Source organism: Leopardus geoffroyi, chromosome C2 (assembly GCF_018350155.1).
Source record: "Leopardus geoffroyi isolate Oge1 chromosome C2, O.geoffroyi_Oge1_pat1.0, whole genome shotgun sequence".
NCBI lineage: Eukaryota > Metazoa > Chordata > Mammalia > Carnivora > Felidae > Leopardus > Leopardus geoffroyi.
This window is the reverse complement of record NC_059333.1, coordinates 115,369,143-115,386,697: the sequence shown is the minus strand read 5'-3', so window position 1 is coordinate 115,386,697 and position 17,555 is coordinate 115,369,143. Positions and strand designations below refer to the sequence as shown.

The 17,555-nt window shown below is 34.6% G+C and overlaps 1 protein-coding gene across 12 annotated transcripts in view; it reads right to left on the bottom strand.

Moving 5' to 3' along the window:
• Positions 1–194: 194 nt before the first annotated feature.
• HLTF (helicase like transcription factor) overlaps positions 195–17,555 on the bottom strand; it is a 52,106-nt gene continuing 34,745 nt past the window's right edge. For 2 of the 12 annotated variants that reach the window (XM_045503334.1, XM_045503337.1), the window contains exons 18-26: positions 17,050–17,229; positions 11,701–11,825; positions 11,056–11,234; positions 8,981–9,106; positions 8,550–8,662; positions 8,060–8,240; positions 5,078–5,158; positions 2,204–2,370; positions 195–1,364 (exon numbers count right to left, since the gene is read on the bottom strand). In XM_045503334.1, coding sequence (XP_045359290.1) covers positions 2,218–2,370; positions 5,078–5,158; positions 8,060–8,240; positions 8,550–8,662; positions 8,981–9,106; positions 11,056–11,234; positions 11,701–11,825; positions 17,050–17,229 — 1,138 coding nt within the window. In that variant the 3' untranslated portion in view covers positions 195–1,364; positions 2,204–2,217. Of the gene's footprint in view, positions 2,371–5,077; positions 5,159–8,059; positions 8,241–8,549; positions 8,663–8,980; positions 9,107–11,055; positions 11,247–11,700; positions 11,826–17,049; positions 17,230–17,555 lie in introns of all 12 variants that reach the window. The other 10 variants (XM_045503338.1, XM_045503335.1, XM_045503329.1 and 7 more) reach the window with 5 other exon arrangements.

Here is a 17,555-nt window from a genome sequence, read left to right as displayed (position 1 = left end):
ATATACACTCTGATTTCTAAACAAGAAATGGAACCTAATTGACCAAAATAAAAAAGGTGGGAAGAATGAGGAAACTCTTGTTATTCATAGTACTTTTTATGTACTGTCAGTAAAAAACAGTTGTGTAATATAGATATCTTCACAGCATGAGATAAATTTTCTTCAAAGAAGTCACCAAAATTATGGCACTGAAGCCAATTTTTAAAACTTTTATTGATTTTAAATTCAAAACAAAATCCAGTTTGAACCACAAAATTCAGTTTGAACCACAAGTGGGAATACAGTGTGTTCAAGATATTTCTAAAGCTATTATTCTACAGAATGATGAAACAGCATTGCATAATATGAACTTTTCATTCCGGTAGTTTATAGATTTTCTTAGGAAGAATTAAATTTTTTAACACCACTTAATATGACTTCACAAAAAAGATATTTTTTAAATGACTTGCCAAATTTATCATTATGAGTTTTAAAACAAGTCTATAAATGGGTAAAGCAAGCAAAATCTTCACTTTTATGTTTGCAAGGCTCTGCCTTTATAAAGCAAGAAGAGTAGATTATGTATTTTTTGTTGAAAACTTTTTGTACTTAAATCTCACAAGTGTGTTGGCACTTAGAAATCCACATACTGTATTTCATCAGATTCTGATCAACCTGATTTTGTGTAATGCTAGTTCTACAAGGTACAGAAATTCCCCATTGCTCCTAATGCCAGGGGACTAACCCGAAGTTATTATTCCACTCTTATCTGTGCAGAAAAGTCTGTTGATCTTTTAACCAGCCCTCTGCCTTACCTGATGCCAAAGAGAAAAGAGACTGGAAAGATTCTTGCTGCCCTTGGAGCAAGAGACAACACAGGGAGGGGAGAATTTAGCTGTTGATGGGTTTAGCATCTAGATGTATGCCCTGGAACACAACACTGCCTCCAAGATCCTCTTTAAGTCAAGTCATTTCTTAACACTATAAACTATATGGTGTTCTTAAGTCTGTATCGTCAAACAGAAGCTTCTGTTACAGTAATTAGTCTGTCTCTGGAGCAAAGTTTCTTTTAAGGAAAAACACTACTGACTACCTAACGTGATTGCCAAATGTAGAGCTTGTTTTAAATGTGACTCAGAGTCCTCTAGAATGCCATGGCAACTACTGTGAGTCTGCTTATTAACAAAAAGGAAGAAAAAGAGGACTGATTTTATAGATAAATGTAAGGATGAATTACTGAAGTTCCAAAATCAAAGTCTGATTCTAAACACAACAAAGAAATTTTTCCATTCAGGATTAAGATGTCTTTAAGAGTTGAAACGATTTTGGAGGTCATCCAGCCCAACTTCCATCCAGATATCACGCCTCTCACATATAGTAGTCTTCTGAATTATAAAAATTTATAAAGTTATTTTTTTAAAAAAAGCTACATAAATAAAAATTATACATATAGAAATATCTATTCAGCAATGCCATAATTTAAATATTCAAATCAAACTGGGTAGAATTGGTTACTTCTCACCCCCACAGACTGTATTTACACACTAACACATCAAATTACATTTAAACAACAATAGTACTAACTGGACTAAAATGGAGAAAAAGTGTTCTAACACAGTCCCTAATATTTCCATAAACATAAAACTGCAAGTCACCAATGTGAACTGTATCTCAAACTGCCAAAAAAAAAAATTGTAAGTAACTTGCTAACCTGGAATTGGGTCTCTCATTTAAGGTTTGATTCTGGAATGTAAATACGGTTTTTCAAAGTAATAAAATCTCTTGTATATAGTCTATACATACTAATCGTTTACAGGGACTGTGAATCTATATAGCATCACAAATGGGAAGCTCTAGTGATTAACGAAGTATGTCCAACACAGAAAATAACTATTCAGTCAAAAGTATGAAAGGTTTGACCTTATTTAAAATATGAAAAAGCTGAGTACTTGAAAGATATATGAAAATACTCAGCAAAGATACTATGAAAAATTGAAAAAGTAACTTTTTTTCTCAAAAAATTATTTTAGGCCACAGTATGTAACAGAACTTATTGCTATTTGAAATATCATTAAAAATAGGTTCATATATAGAAGAGATCATACTTTACTAATATAAAACGATATGCTCCTTTTAGAAGACATACTCTCTAGATCTCATTTCTAAAACTCTGTATTTTCTCATTTCCAAAATTTCTGTATATATCTAATCAAACTGACCTTACCAAAATCCCACAAATTATAAATCAATTAAAGTTCTGATCTCATTAATTTTAGCTTGTTTCATTTCATTAGCATTTGTTTTTTTAGTTCCAAAGGCTCCAGCAGCAAGTTCTCTCTTTGTGTTTTGTATTTTCAGCATATTTTCTTCAACAGAATCCTTCACAATGAACTTTAAAAAAGAAAAAAAAAAAATGGTAAGTACTTTTAGGTTACAATATTTAAAATCTTCAATGTAAAAAAAAAAAAAAAAAAGAAAATTAAGACATGATAAAATTTGGTCCACTATAAGGAAATCTGCTTTTCTACTTTATTACAAAGCTTTTAAAATTGCTCAATAATCTATTATAAACTATTTAGCTCTTTTTTTCTCAATATGCAGTGAGTATATTCAGAACATGACATAGTAACTACAGCTGAACACTGCTTTCCCTCATCACTCAGTATGGCTTTCTTGTATAAAGAATATGGCTGTAAGGCCATAAAGTTACATCTTTACAACAGCACCATAGCAAACCTATAAGCAAACTTTATAGGCAACTCTGTAGCTGGAATTAGCAATACAAATTTAGCATTATATTTAAATAGCCAAATGAGATTTTCCAAGAAATGGAATAAGCCTTTACCTGGTTTAACTTACAATCTGAAAAAGTTAAAGAGAAAAAAGATGCCTAAGAAGAATTTCTGATAGGGGCGCCCTGGGTGGCTCAGTCAGGTTAAGTGTCCAGTTTTGACTCATGTCATGATCTCATGGTTTCCATGAGTTCAAGCCCCACGTTGGGCTCTGTGTAGAGCTCAGAGCCTGGAGCTTGCTTCAGATTCTGTGTGTCCCTCTCTCTCTGCCTTTCTCCCACTCATCTCTCTCTCAAAAATAAAAAAATTAAACATTTCTGATAAAAACCTTGATTAAAAAATATCCTCATTAACCTACAAATAAATGTCCTCAATCTTAAATGTATCCACTAGAACTTTACCAAGTACAGTACACTTAAAACAATAAAAGGAACAGGTCAAGAATGATTACTATCACTACTACTATTCAACATTGTGTAGAGATCCCAGTAACTGTAATAATTAAACAAGATGAACTATACAACGTGAAAAGACCTAAGTAGAGAGACATACTAAATTCTTGTATGGGAACACTCCTTATTTATAAAGGAGACCATTCTCAAATTGATCATAAATTCAATAAACCCCAAAAAAGATTTCTTAAATGGGATCTGGTAACTTCTAAATCCACAGTTCAATTCAAGAGTAAATAATCATATTAACCAATCCTGAAAAAAAAGGGTTAATGAGAACACTTTGTCCTGCTAGTTATCAAAGCATACTTTAAAAAACCATAATTATTAAAGTGATATTGTCCTGGGATTAGGAAAAGAAATTAGTGAAACTGGAACACAGGAACAAAAGTCCAGAAAGAGACTCACGTTAATATATATGAACTCGTTTATGATAAAAGTGACATTTCAAATAAGGAGAAAAAAAGGATATACTTAAAAAAAAAAAAAAAGATGGAGCACACAGCTCTTCATTTGAAAAAAGAACCATATCATGACTCCTAAAAGATATAACATTTTAAAAGAATATGGGAGGGATTATAAATTCTAAGATCTTAAAATCCATTAGGTATTTTTAAAAAGCTGACCTGTTTTAAAATCATAAAAAACAGAACCAGTTCAAAGGAAAAGCTTGATAACAAACCATCTGCAATATACCTAACAAATTTTAAATCAGACTGTATAAAAGAGTCCTTTATTTTATAAGACTATATTTGTACTTCATGAAAACTGGGCAAACACCAACCAATTCACAGAAAAAAATATTAACAGATAAGCGAAATATAAATATACTCAAAGTCTTAGGTATACGTAAATTGAAAGGGGACTTTTAAAAAAATTTTTTTAATGTTTATTCATTTTGTGAGAGAAAGCATGAGCTCTTGGGAGAGGGACAGACAGAGATAGGGAGACACAGAATCTGAAACAGGCTCCAGGCTCTGAGCTGTCAGCACAGAGCCCCGACGTGGGACTCGAATTCATGAACCATGAGATCACGACCTGAGGTGAAGTCAGATGCTTAACCAACTGGGCCACGTAGGTGCCCTGAAAGGGCACTTTTTTGACCATCATGTAAGGAAAAATTTATATCATGCTTATATATCATTAAGCCTATTTTGAAAACAACTTGAAAGCTGTAAGAGTTCTAAATCCAAAATTCTAGTTTCCTTAACCTATCCTGAAGAAGTACTTTTATGTAATATAATGCCAATTATGGCACTGTTTTTATTAGCAAAACATTAGACTAAAGAAATTATGATGTATCTATATGCAGACGTTAAAAAAAAATGGCTTTGTAGGGTCATCAAATACACAGAAAGCAGAAGGTTGTTTGCTGAGGGCTGAGTTTCAAGTTGCGATGAAAAAGTTCTGGAGATGGATGATGGTGATAACTGCACGACAGTATGAAAGTAAGTACTGCCACTGAACTGGACACTTCACAGTATTTACTTCAACTATTTTTATGTATACTTTACTAGTATAGGAAAAAAAAGAACAGGCTCTATATGTACTTATATCGTAGTTCCCAATATATACTGCTAAGGGAAAAAAATAAAAGTATGGTCCCATTTACCTTAAAAGAAAATTTTTAAAGGAGAGATGTATACATACAAATGAATCTATGTAAAGTAGAGAAAGGGACTTTGAATAACATGTTAAACTACTGATGGTGGTTTCCTCTAGAGGAGATTAAAGGTGATCTTCATATTTTGTTCTGCATAATTCTGCAAATTTTATAATATATTCATACATTTTTTTGTGTAATTTTAAAAACCAAATCAACTTAATTTTAAAACACATGGCTTAAAAACTCACTTTTGTGATGATAACTTCTTGCTTCTGGCCAAGTCTATGGCATCTGTCAAAGCACTGATCTTCAGCAGCTGGATTCCAGGCCTAACAAGAGAATATGAATGGCTTTATTACCACCCTGATCTGTGAGTTTTCTGCACATATCCTTTCATTTCAGTATTACTCAGTCATCTATTACTGACTCAAATTTCTCTGACTGAATTAGATACTGACATAAATGCTCTGGGAACCCCACCCGCTCTGCTACTATGACCAGCAGCTACTCTCCATCATTTCACTCCACTGCTTCTAGTATCCAATAACAGTGCCTGGTGCATAGAAAGCACCCAGCATTAGTATCTTTCCTTTTTCATTTTGAAGTTGATCTATGTTTAACAAAGGAAAAAAAGGTTACACATCCTCTTAAATGGCTTTACATCAGAAAAGATACATAATTGGGTCCATTTATGAAAAAAAGTTTTCTTTTTGCTGGTTTTTCTTTTTTACTTCCATTTGTTAAAAGTCCTAAAACTAAAGGCTCTGTTGATGTAATTTTTTTTATCTATATTTGAATGTGACTTCAAAATTGAACTAAAAGTAACATTAAACAAAGGCATTCTCATGGAGACTTTTTTTTTTTTTTTTTTTTTTTTTAAAGAGAGAGCTGTGGAGAGGGGCAGAGGGAGAGACAGAATCAGAGAATCTTAAGTAGGCTTCATGCTGGGGGCGGTCTCTCCATCCCACAACCCTGGGATCATGACCTGAGCTGAAATCAAGAGTTGGATGCTCAACCGAGCCACCCAGGCACCCGTTTGGGGACTGTCTTAAAGTGAAGAATAAAACAATGAAGCGAAGAAAAGAATAAGCAGAAACATACAGAGTTCTTCAGTCTAGAAATACAGGAGTCAAATGGTTTGGAAATACTATCATGAACTATCAGTGTAGGGATCATTAAATTTTAAACTATGGGATGATTCTTGAAGCTGAAAATGGGGTGTTGAGGGAAAAGTAACATTTACACAGCAAAGTACTATCTGAAAATTAAAATCATAAATGCACATGTAAGTAAGTTTATAGTAGGATTCATACTCAGGCTGTTACTTTCTTCTATTTAAAGTTCCTTTGAGCTCTAGGGAAAAGGAGATTTTACTACTGTTGTAATCTGAGTTTTGGGTGGTTTTTGTACAGAAATCAGATTTTAAGGAAATATTTAGCTTATGGTTTTCTAAAACTGATAATCATATTTTGTACATATTTTGTATTTCTCAATTGGACACGCTTAGAAACTGTTATACCAAGAGCCCAGGTAAAATGTTCTTTCTGTTGTATTTTATCTAGGAACCTTCTAATGAGCTGACAATATACGTATAGTATGACTACCAGGAATCTAAGTTTATCTCATGATCTAAAACTGACAGTATTCATTCTCACATGTACTGATGAAGGAAGGTAATTAGCTTTATCAAAAGTTCATAATCAAACATTTAAAATACACCTTAGCCCTTATGCAATATTCCATGAAAAGGTCAAAGATTTTCATGAGTTATTTTCCTGGAACGTGGCTTCCATTTCAAAGTCAGAAACATTTAAAATGTTCAATGAAAATCAATCTATGACTTACTAAAACATTCCAGAAGTTTTTGTAAACTGATAAAAGAATATAGTTTTTGATCATGAGTTTTATAAAACTATATTTGGTATCAACCTTTTCCTTATCAGGTATTAAGATTATAACCGAAGAAAAAAATAATTTGGGAATCTGTCCAAAAATCATCTTTTAAGAATATCATCAGGTTAGTTAAAACTCTAGCAAAGATTTAAGACTTCATCCACAAAACTAAGGCAAGAAAACACAACAGACCACTGCCATCTATGACATTAATGTCTGTGAATGCCAAACTATGGCTCTGGCTAGTATTGAACTGGGTGGGTGTTACTACCCTCAGGTGAAGAAAAAGTCTTGGTAAGAGGTGCGTTCATACATAAACTAGATGGCCTAACCAAAAGAACTCAAATTTGTAGCTCAGTAAACTTGGTTATGAAATTTTCTGAGTTTCAGGCAACAAGCTCTAAAACCATAAATCTCAAATCTATGAATCACAGAAATAGCAAATAGGGTTGCCTCTAGCCCAAACAGTAACCCAGTACAAATTAGAAACTAAATTAGTCCAGAATGCCTGCAGCTCAAACAGCCTCTTTGAGCAATTAGAACAAGGTGCTGCTCCTCTGTGGATGTTCCTCCTAGGTCAGTTTAGTGAGTAAAGTTCAGTCTGAATTTTAGCTCCCACTCTACAGCTAAACCTATATTATACCAACCACAAGTGACTGCACCCTATTAGATGCTAGAATTTATCCAAAATACTCCATGAATGGTATTAGTTTCTAAAATTGTGATGCTGGACACCTGCACCTGAATCACCTATGGTCTGTATTAAAACAGCTTCCTGGGTCACATCTAAGAACTCCTAAATCTCTGAGGATAGAGGTCAGAAATTACATTCTACCTAATTCTTTGCACATTAAAAATTGAGACTATTAGCACCATGATGGTAGCTACTTTGTCTACCTTGTTTATAGCCAGATTCCTAGTGCCTGTAAGACTCCTTGACACAACATAGGACTGCATTATTTGTTGGCCAAATGGATGAAACCACTACATTAAAAGCATGACAGATAACAGAAACTAATTGCATATATATAGAAGTAGAAAACTGCAGCACACAAATTAAAAACATGGACTTTGATGGGCAAGTTATTTTACTTCTCTGTGCTTCAGTTTCCTCACCTGTAAAGTAAGGACAGTAATACATTGACCTCATAGGGATATTGTGACAATTTCATTTGATATATGTAAAGTGCTTAAGAAAAAGCCCTCAATACACATTTATTAAGTTATCATCTATTTCTAAAGTTTGCCTCAGAGTTTTCACAATCAATTATAACTATAAAGGTATTTACCAAACAGTTCATTTTTTAAAAAAGTTTAAAATCTACAGAACTACTTACTGGATCCATTAAAAACACGCGAGAAGCTGCAGAAAGATTTAAACCAACTCCACCTGCTTTCAAAGATAGAAGCATTATAGTTGGAGATCCTGCTTCAGTGTTTTGAAAACACTGAATTGATTCAACTCTTTTCTTCTGTGCCATAGAACCATCCAAACGAGTAAACACAAATCCAGAGGCTCTAATGGAAGGACAAAAGAGACAAGTAACACCTTCTATACTATTTTAAAAACATGTTAATTACAAATTTCATTCAACCAATTCTTCCACTCATTTATTCTGACAAATATTTACTAACCACCAGTCAGTATTTTTTCTGATAAATTCAGGACTTATCTTTAAAATCCTATGCTCCCAGGAAATATTGTGACTCTATCATTTTACATAGATGAAATGACTGTAACTGGTAAGACAATTATTTTTTGCTATCCCTATCAAAACACTTACATAAAATCCTTTTACTCAAAGTGAGAAACAATACTGAATTTACCTGAGTGGTGTTTCTATTAAAGACAGGAATGTTGTAAACTGAGAAACAACTAAACTTTTTATGTTGGGGTTCTTCTTTCTTAAGTCAATCAATGCATGCATTAGTGCATTAATCTGCAAAAAAAATTAGAACACCTGTTGGATTCCATTTTGAATAGGCAAAATACATATAATTTTTTTATTAGGAAAAGAAAGGCCCTGCCCCATTATTTCCCTAAAAATGCAAAAGTAAAAGACAATGTTTTTAAAAACACTGAAAAAATGCACTCATAAACTGAAGCTTCTTTGCTCTCAAATGCACCACTAGAAAATTAAAAAGTTAACACTAACAGAGCATAATATTTAAATGACAGGATGAAAAGTATTTTAATAAATGGTATCCTTATATAAATGTAAAACAAATACTCAAATATTTGCCCATGTATATTTTACCTTTGAACTGGATGTCCATTCCATATTAGACTTTTTTTCAGTGTCACATGCCAATTCTTCTGGAGGACATTCTAATAAATTGTCTCCATGTATATCATTTCTGCATAAAGGACATTTAGCATGTGGCTATATAAGAAAAGAATAAGATATGAATGAAGCTTATCAGAGGAACAAATATCAACTTACCTAAAATTTGTTATCAAGTTTATTTGAGAGAGAGCAAGTGAGCGCACGATGGTGGGGCAGAAAGAGAATCCCAAGCAGGCTCTGCACCATCAGCACAGAGCCAGACATGGGGCTCAAACTCACGAACCGTGAGATCATGACCTGAGCTAAAATCAAGGGTCAGATGTTTGACCGACTGAGTCACCCAGGTGCCCCAACTTACCTAAATTTTTAAAAAGCATGGTAAATTCTAAAACCTTAATAGCTACCATTTTATTAGACTTTTTAGATTCATCCACTTGAGATAAATCTGTACATGCTAAACTCCAGGCAGATGTAATGTTCTAATGTGTCAAGTGGGACTGGGTAAAAAAAGGAGCAAAAAGTATGTCATCTTGATTAGCAACAGGAGCTTGAAACAATATTATAATACAGTTTACCCTTGAACATGGGTATGAGGATTTTTTTTCAGTAAATACAGTACGGTACTATAAATGAATTTTATGATTTTAGTATTTTCTCTTTAGTGTAAGAATACCACATATAATATATAACAAAGATATGTGTCAACTGTTTATGTTATCAGTAAGGCTTCCAGTCAACAGTAGGCTATTAGTAGTTAAGTTTTAGGGCAGATTTTCTGCACAGGGGGTTAGCACCCCAACCCCTGCCTTGTTCAGGGTGAAGTGTACTATTTGCAGACAAGTAAAGAAACCAGAAATAATAGTATCTTGAACCTAACTACATTACAGCACACTAGTTGAAACTGTTCTTTACGAAAAAAAAAAAAAATTCTGGGGCACCTGGGTGACTCTGTCGGTTCAGTGTCCAACTTTGGCTCAGGTCATGATCTCATGGTTTGTGAGTTTGAGCCCTGCATCAAGCTTTCTGCTGTCAGCACAGAGCCCGCTTTGGATCCTCTATCCCCCTCTCTCTCTGCCCCTGCCATCCTGCTTCTCTCTCTCAAAATAAATAAACTTAAATTTTTTTTTCCTTTTTAGATGGCTTACAAAGCTAGTCAAGACCTGTTAAATCCTATCAGGCTCATTCAAAGCAATATTTTTTGTGTCCATTTGTACCAACACAAGCTAATAAACAGTCTCCAAAATAACTACATACCAAATACTATTATAATAAAAAAGATTGTGAAACTAAAACAATGTTAAAAGTCAGTTTAGTGGTGTTAGCTTTGGGGAGGAGGGAGGAGGTAAATGATTGAAAGGGGACACAGGGAGACCAGAGTAGTAGTTAAATGAATGTGTTTACTTCATAATTCACTCAACTGCACAATCATGACTTAGGCATTTTTTCCTACAAGTATACCAATAAAAATGTTTTAAAAAAAACTCTACCTCAGCTGAAGAATTCTTAAAGGATTATTCCGCTTCAAAAATTCTACCATATCTAAGAATCTAGACCTACCTTATCCAATAGCCAATAAACACATGTGGCAAGCCCCTGAAATGCAGCAAAGGCAAACTGAGATGTGCTGTAACTGTACAATACCACACTCTGAACACTTAAAGTAAAATCATGTAAAAATCTCAATTTTAGATATACTGGATAAACAAAAATGTCACTAACTTCACCTATTTCTACTAGAAAGTTTAAAATTACCTTTGTGTCTCACATTACTGATCCATTTATTGGATAGCAATGATCTTAACAGTAGAACTAGGATATTAACTGTGAACATGCCTCCAAATGTGTGGTGTCTTTTTATGTTTAAAAGGAATTATAAGAAACAGATTACCTATAAAATACTGACATAATTAACCATAAAAGGTGCACTAGTAAGTCTAAGTAAATCCAACTCTTTACAATCTGTTGGACTTCGGTTTTCATTACACTCAAGACTGACTAGTGCACCATTCCATCAAACACTGACTCTGTACCTAGCATAAACTAACCTGCTCGTTCTGAATGACTTGGCAAATACAGGGCTTACAAAAGACATGTGCACAATGTGTTATGACAGGAACCGTTAAAGAATCCAAGCAAATTGCACATTCTTCATCAGAACCTGAGCTCAGAATTAACTTCATCTTCCTTATTAACTTCTTTCGTAGTTCTTCAGGTGTATCATTTCCTAGAGAAAAGGCTGAAAAATTAATTTCACAGCAAGATTTGTAATATGACTAGACAAGTTAATCTTCCTTATATGGGGAAAAGTTTTGCTTGGGTAGTCCTTATTTAGGTTTTTTCTATCATAGGCAAAAAGCATGGTTTAAATTAAAAAAAAATTCAGATGCTAGAATAGTAGCTAACCCACATAATATACCTTACACAACAGCATCATTATAGTCTGCACATACTACCACAGAATAAAAAGCAAATCCAATTTGTCACTGTTATCTGTCACTGGAAATCCTGGAAGACATCATTATTACTCCATTTCATTGGTAAGAATTTGTGGGTATATTCTTGAGTCCTATTCTAAAAACAATGTTCATCTGACGAATAAGAAACTGTATTTAGGTAATATGAAAAATTTCTCATCCTGATTTAAATATCCCTAACCAATATAATAGTGTAAACCAATCACATCTACTTACCTGAGGGACCACCGGAAGACACTGCATTCGTAAGAAGATGAGTATGACAACAAATCTGCCGCAATCTAAGCAAAAGACCCAGGACATCTGCATAGTGTGCAAGGACAGTCCCTTCATTAAAATACCTAGAGATAAAAATGTTAAATATTATGAAGGCCTTTAAACAATATTATTCTCTATTCTAAAATAGTGGAATAAAAATGGCATTGTTCCCTTCTTCTCTGGAAATCAAAACAGTGGAAAACAGAAAAGCAAACCACCTTTAATGAAATAAGAGACTTGTAACAATGAAGCAAAATATATGAGAAATGGCTGCCAGTTACAATAGAAGTTGGATAGAAGATACCGAGAGAGATGACTGCAGATCTCAAACAGACCTGCCAGAGCACAGTTCTTCAAAACAGATGGCACAACCCTTAGGGGAAAATCAACATGTTTCATATGCAAAAACAGAACAGGGTACATGGCTGTGGTCTGAACTTCCCTGGACAAGTTTTATACCAAAGAGAGAAGACCAGCTAAATAAGGAAATACAACAGACCTACTGTGTTTACAGAAAAGATTATGGGCATAAAATTCCATATTACAAGGAATCTACAGCTTCTGATCTCTGTTGTATAAACACAAATAAAACCTAAAAGGCTCCTATATAACCCTGAGTCATAATTTATATAGGGATACTTCCTACTAGTCTGTGACATAGCTATGGCCTTCCCCCTTCATATTAGCCTCTTATAAATAGTCCAGAAAGAACTCAAGACATTCAAATATAATAATCAGCAAAGAGCAAGGGACGAACAAATGGCACTGAAAGAAAACTCACCAAAAAAATGTTGCCACAGAGCAAATAAAAATTATGAACAAGGATACTGCCATGATTTACTATCATGGCAAAACAACAGATGAAAACTGAGGTGGTACAGTTCAGAAGTGTGAAAGAGAAAAGTGAACCATCAGAGAAATGAAAGCCACATTGAAATCAGCATAAAAGAGACAAGCCACTGACATAAACATAAGCAAGAATGTGGGAAACAGAAAGATAAAAAATAAAATTAAACAGGGGCGCCTGGGTGACTCAGTCCGTCAAGAGTCCAACTTCAACTCAGGTCATGATCTCCCAGCTCGTGGGTTCGAGCCCCGTATCAGGCTCTGTGCTGACAGCTCAGAGCCTGGAGCCTGCTTCACATTCTGTGTCTCCCCTTCTCTCTGCTCCTCCCTCGCTTATGCGCTCTCTCTCAAAAATAAACTTAGAAAAAATAAAATTTAACAGAAAGATATAAAGGATTAGAATAAAATGATACCAATGGAAAACAAAAAAACATCTAAAACATACAAAGATAAAAAAATGGAACAGAAAACAACATTTAAAGAAAACTTTCCAGGAAAAGGAGGAGGTGGAAAAGCCCAGAATCTACAGATTTAAACAGTATCACATGTTCCAGAAAAAAATCAAGAGAGGTCTTGGTGCTGGACTTTAAAGAAAAACCTAAAATAAAATCAGGGTTTTCAATAGAAACATCCAACAGAAAATACAGCAGGACAATGACAGGTTTCTGAAAGAAGAATGGGTAATCCAAAAATTATATACAATCACATTTATAAGTATATTAAGGCAATAGAAGAAGTACAGCTTAATGATTAGGAGCACAGACTCTAGAGCTAGACTGAGTTGAAAACCTGGCTCTGCCAATTTAACTGTGAAACTTTAGGTAGGTTTTTCTTTTCTTTTTTCTTTTTTTTTTATGTTTATTTTTGAGAGAGAAAGACACAGAATCCAAAGGAGGCTCCAGTCTCTGAGCTGTCAGCACAGAGCCTGACATAGGGATCTAATTCACAAACTGTGAGATCATAAGCTGAGCCGAAGTTAGACACTTAACTAACTGAGCCACCTAGGTGCTCCGGGTAGATTTTTAACCTGTGTCTTCAGCTGTCACATCTTTATGAGGTATGTATTATTACCATGACACTATAAGACAGTTGTATTAAAAAAGTTAATACATGGAAAACACTCAGAATAGTGTCTGAACTATGGTTAAGTCATATATCTATCCATCTATCTATCTGCTGTTATTATTAGTAATAGTAGTATTATATCAACAAATAATTCTAAATAGTCAACAGTACAAAGAAGAGGCAATATAATATAAAGGTTAAACTCACAAGCTCTAAAACCAAACTGCCTGAATCTAAATACCAGCTCTGTCATTCACTAGCTGTGTGACCTAGTACAAGTTACTGTGCCTCAGACTCTTTATCTAGAAAACGTGGGTAATCATTGTATTGACTTGGTAAGCTTGTTGTGAATTAAAACATATAAGCGCTTGAATGCATAACATCTAGTAAATGCTCAATAAATGTTACTAAATGTATTACATAGTAAAAAAATACTTTTAGGGGCGCCTGAGTGGCTCAGTCAGTTAAGCATCCAACTTTGGCTCAGGTTATGATCTTGCGGTTCTTGAGTTCGAGCCCCACGTCAAGCTCTCTGCTGACAGTTCAGAACCTGGAGCCTGCTTTGGATTCTGCCCCTCCCCTGCTCATTCTCTCTCAGAAATAAACAAACATTTAAAAAAGAAAAAGAAAACTTTTAAAACAATCTATTTCTTTTCTGTGGTTTCAATAGTTAACTCTTCTCAACCTTTTCAAATAGAATAACCTTTACAACCAGTCTATTCCTTGGCATGGTCACTTACTACACTAATAGTCAGCATTTCAGTTTAACGATCTCTTTTGAGTCCCAGATAAGAGTAGAAGCCTCCACCACTCCTCTTCCACCAGCCACTCCTGTCTTCCTTGTTAGATCTCTTCTCATCTAGTCTCATGCTTTAATTACCATCTACACACAGGTGACTTTCAAATTTACATTAAGAACTTTCCCATGAACACTAATTTCCTATATATGAGACATCTCCACTTAGAAATTTCACAGGCATCAGTCAATGGGTCCAAAACTGAACTTCCGATCTTTCCTGAAAAAACTCTGCTCCTCCCACAGACCTATTTCTGCAAATGGTAATTTCAACTTTCTAGTCACATTCATGTGAAAAAGCTCAGTGTTATCTTTGACTCCTGTCTCCCTCCCCATCAGCAAGTTCTATTGGCTCTGCCTTCAAACTATGACAGAATCCAACCATTTTTCACCCCCTTCATCACCACTCTACTGTAGTGAAAACCACCATGATCTCTTATTTGACTACTGCCACTCTTCTCCCTATCTATGCCCGTACTCCTAGAATCTAAATCTTAACACAGCAGTCAGTGATCCTTTTAAAATATAAGTAAGATTATATCACTCTCCTGGCTCAAAACCCTTCAAAGTTTTCTAAACTAAAGAAAGTAAGAGCCAAAGTCCTTGAAATATGCAGTAATGCCTTACAAAACCACCATGTAGTCCCCACTCCAATCTCTCTCTGACATCACTGCTATTCCATCTAGCTCATATCATCCAGCCACACTTGCCTCAGTTGCTTTCTAAGCTCACCAAACGTGCTCCCAACTCAGGGGCTTTATACTTCCTGTTCCCTCTGAAATGTCCCCAATTCCAGTCTCTTTTAGACCTATTCCCACATATCACCTCAGTAAGGTCTTCACTGAATAACCTATTAGCTTCAACACTTCCTATCCCCTTTCTCTGCTTTAGTTTTTTTCCATAAAATTTAATTTTTTTTAATTGTCTGTTTCCTGCCATTAAAATATAAACTCATTGAGGGTAAAGACTTTTGTCTATTTTATTATGTTGTATCTCAAAATGTATTACACTTAATAAATTCTGGTTGAAAGAATGAGTATGAAGGAAATTTCAATCACCACTACAAAATTCTGAAATCTGAAATCACTTACTTAGAACAATCTTTTTCAAACTAATTCCTGTTAAACCTGCTTCGTATTTTTTTTTTCTTTTCAACGTTTATTTATTTTTGGGACAGAGAGAGACAGAGCATGAACAGGGGAGGGGCAGAGAGAGAGGGAGACACAGAATCGGAAACAGGCTCCAGGCTCTGAGCCATCAGCCCAGAGCCTGACCCGGGGCTCGAACTCACGGACCGCGAGATCGTGACCTGGCTGAAGTCGGACGCTTAACCGACTGCGCCACCCAGGCGCCCCGACCTGCTTCGTATTTCAATGAAGTTCTCGTATCTTGAAAATTCGCCTATTTTCTCAGCCCTCTTTTGCCTTTACTTGTCTCCTACTCATTATTGGTTCCATAAGCACTACCATCAAACATGTTCTTGCTTGGACTAGAATTTCTCACCTTCTACCAATCCCCAATCCCTTTATAATCTACGTCATCAGCTCCTATTCCCCAGATTTCACATGTTGTTGGAAAGTCCCAGATTTCACATGTTGTTGGAAAGTCTACATATATTCAATACTACATGAAGCCTGTATCCCACTCTAAGAACTTTAACAACTTTTTATAATGGCTGCAAATCCAGCTATCTTCAACTTCCCATCACCTTTCTCTGTAGATGCCCTTTGTCTCATATTTCACTGACTGCACTCTTTACCCCCCGCTAGGCTTCATTTTTATCCACCAATCTGCTTTATTCTCTTTTCTATGTGTAGTCTCTTCTATGCTTTCTTTTCCCAAGGCAGATTTTTCAAATAAAATGCAAAACATTGACAGAGCAACCAACCAGCAATCCTATGTACCAGTCTCACTTTCTTCTTCCGTTTACAAACTTCATGAAAGTGGTCTACCCCTACCTACAGCTGCTACTTCTTTGCAATTCCCTTACACCTACAATTTGGTACACACCTCACTATTCTGGTGAACCTATGTTAAGATTTTACACCAATAACTCCTGAATCACCATTTAAATGGCTTTTCTAAGTCTCCATACTATCTGTCACTCCTAACCATTCCCTCTTTCTCCAACAGTTTTCTTTACTTTTCTTCATAATTCTGCCCTTGATAGAATCTTCTACATAAACTTCTCTTTATTTTCCTACTTCTTAAATGTGGACATTCCCCAAAGTTTTGGTCCTTAAATAGGTTTTTTATCTCTCTCTCTCTCTCTCTCTATATATATATATATACTTCCCTCAATGTTTTTATCTACTCCCATGATAGAGAGCCAGGAATAGAACAAACAAGGTCTTCTAACTAGCCATTCATAATTCATCATTTCACTTTTTTTCCTAACTTAAGGAATTACTTACCTGGTAAGTTGTAATACAATTTCATTTACTTCAACTACAAATTCATGAAAAACAATTTAAATAAAGAAGCATATTATCTTTCAGTATACTTCAGACTTTACTGCTGACATTTCTAAAAAATACTATTCAGTTAAATAGGAAAGAAAATAAAAATTATTTTCTAAAATGGCTTTCTTTTTTCCATACCTTCCAATAGTAGCTCTGCCTTCATTTTTTACAGACTGATAAATTTTTCTCTCTTCATCTGAAAGTGTAATGTGCTGAATAAATACTTTACGTTCTGGTAACTCCAAAACAGGTTTTCCTTTAATTTTGCTGGTCTTTGTTCTTCTAAGAGTAATATTTTTAATTAGGGATTGTAAACGCCTAGTCAAAATAAAACAAATAATTACATAACTTTTCTGTGTAAGTTGACTTAACAACAACAAAAAAAGTATTTTAATATATTACTGTTTTACAACCTAGTAAGTTTTTAAAAAATCCCTTATTTGGAGTTTTATCCAATATGATATCATAAGAAATATATTCTACAAATATAAAATTGTAGCAACGATGCACTGATTGCCCTCAACTCAATACTTGTCACAGTCTAATCTTCTATCTTGCCTTTATTTTTAACTTCTCCCCGTTTTTGTTCTAATCACTAACCTTTTTACTTATTTCTGTTAACTACATCACTCAATATTCAACAC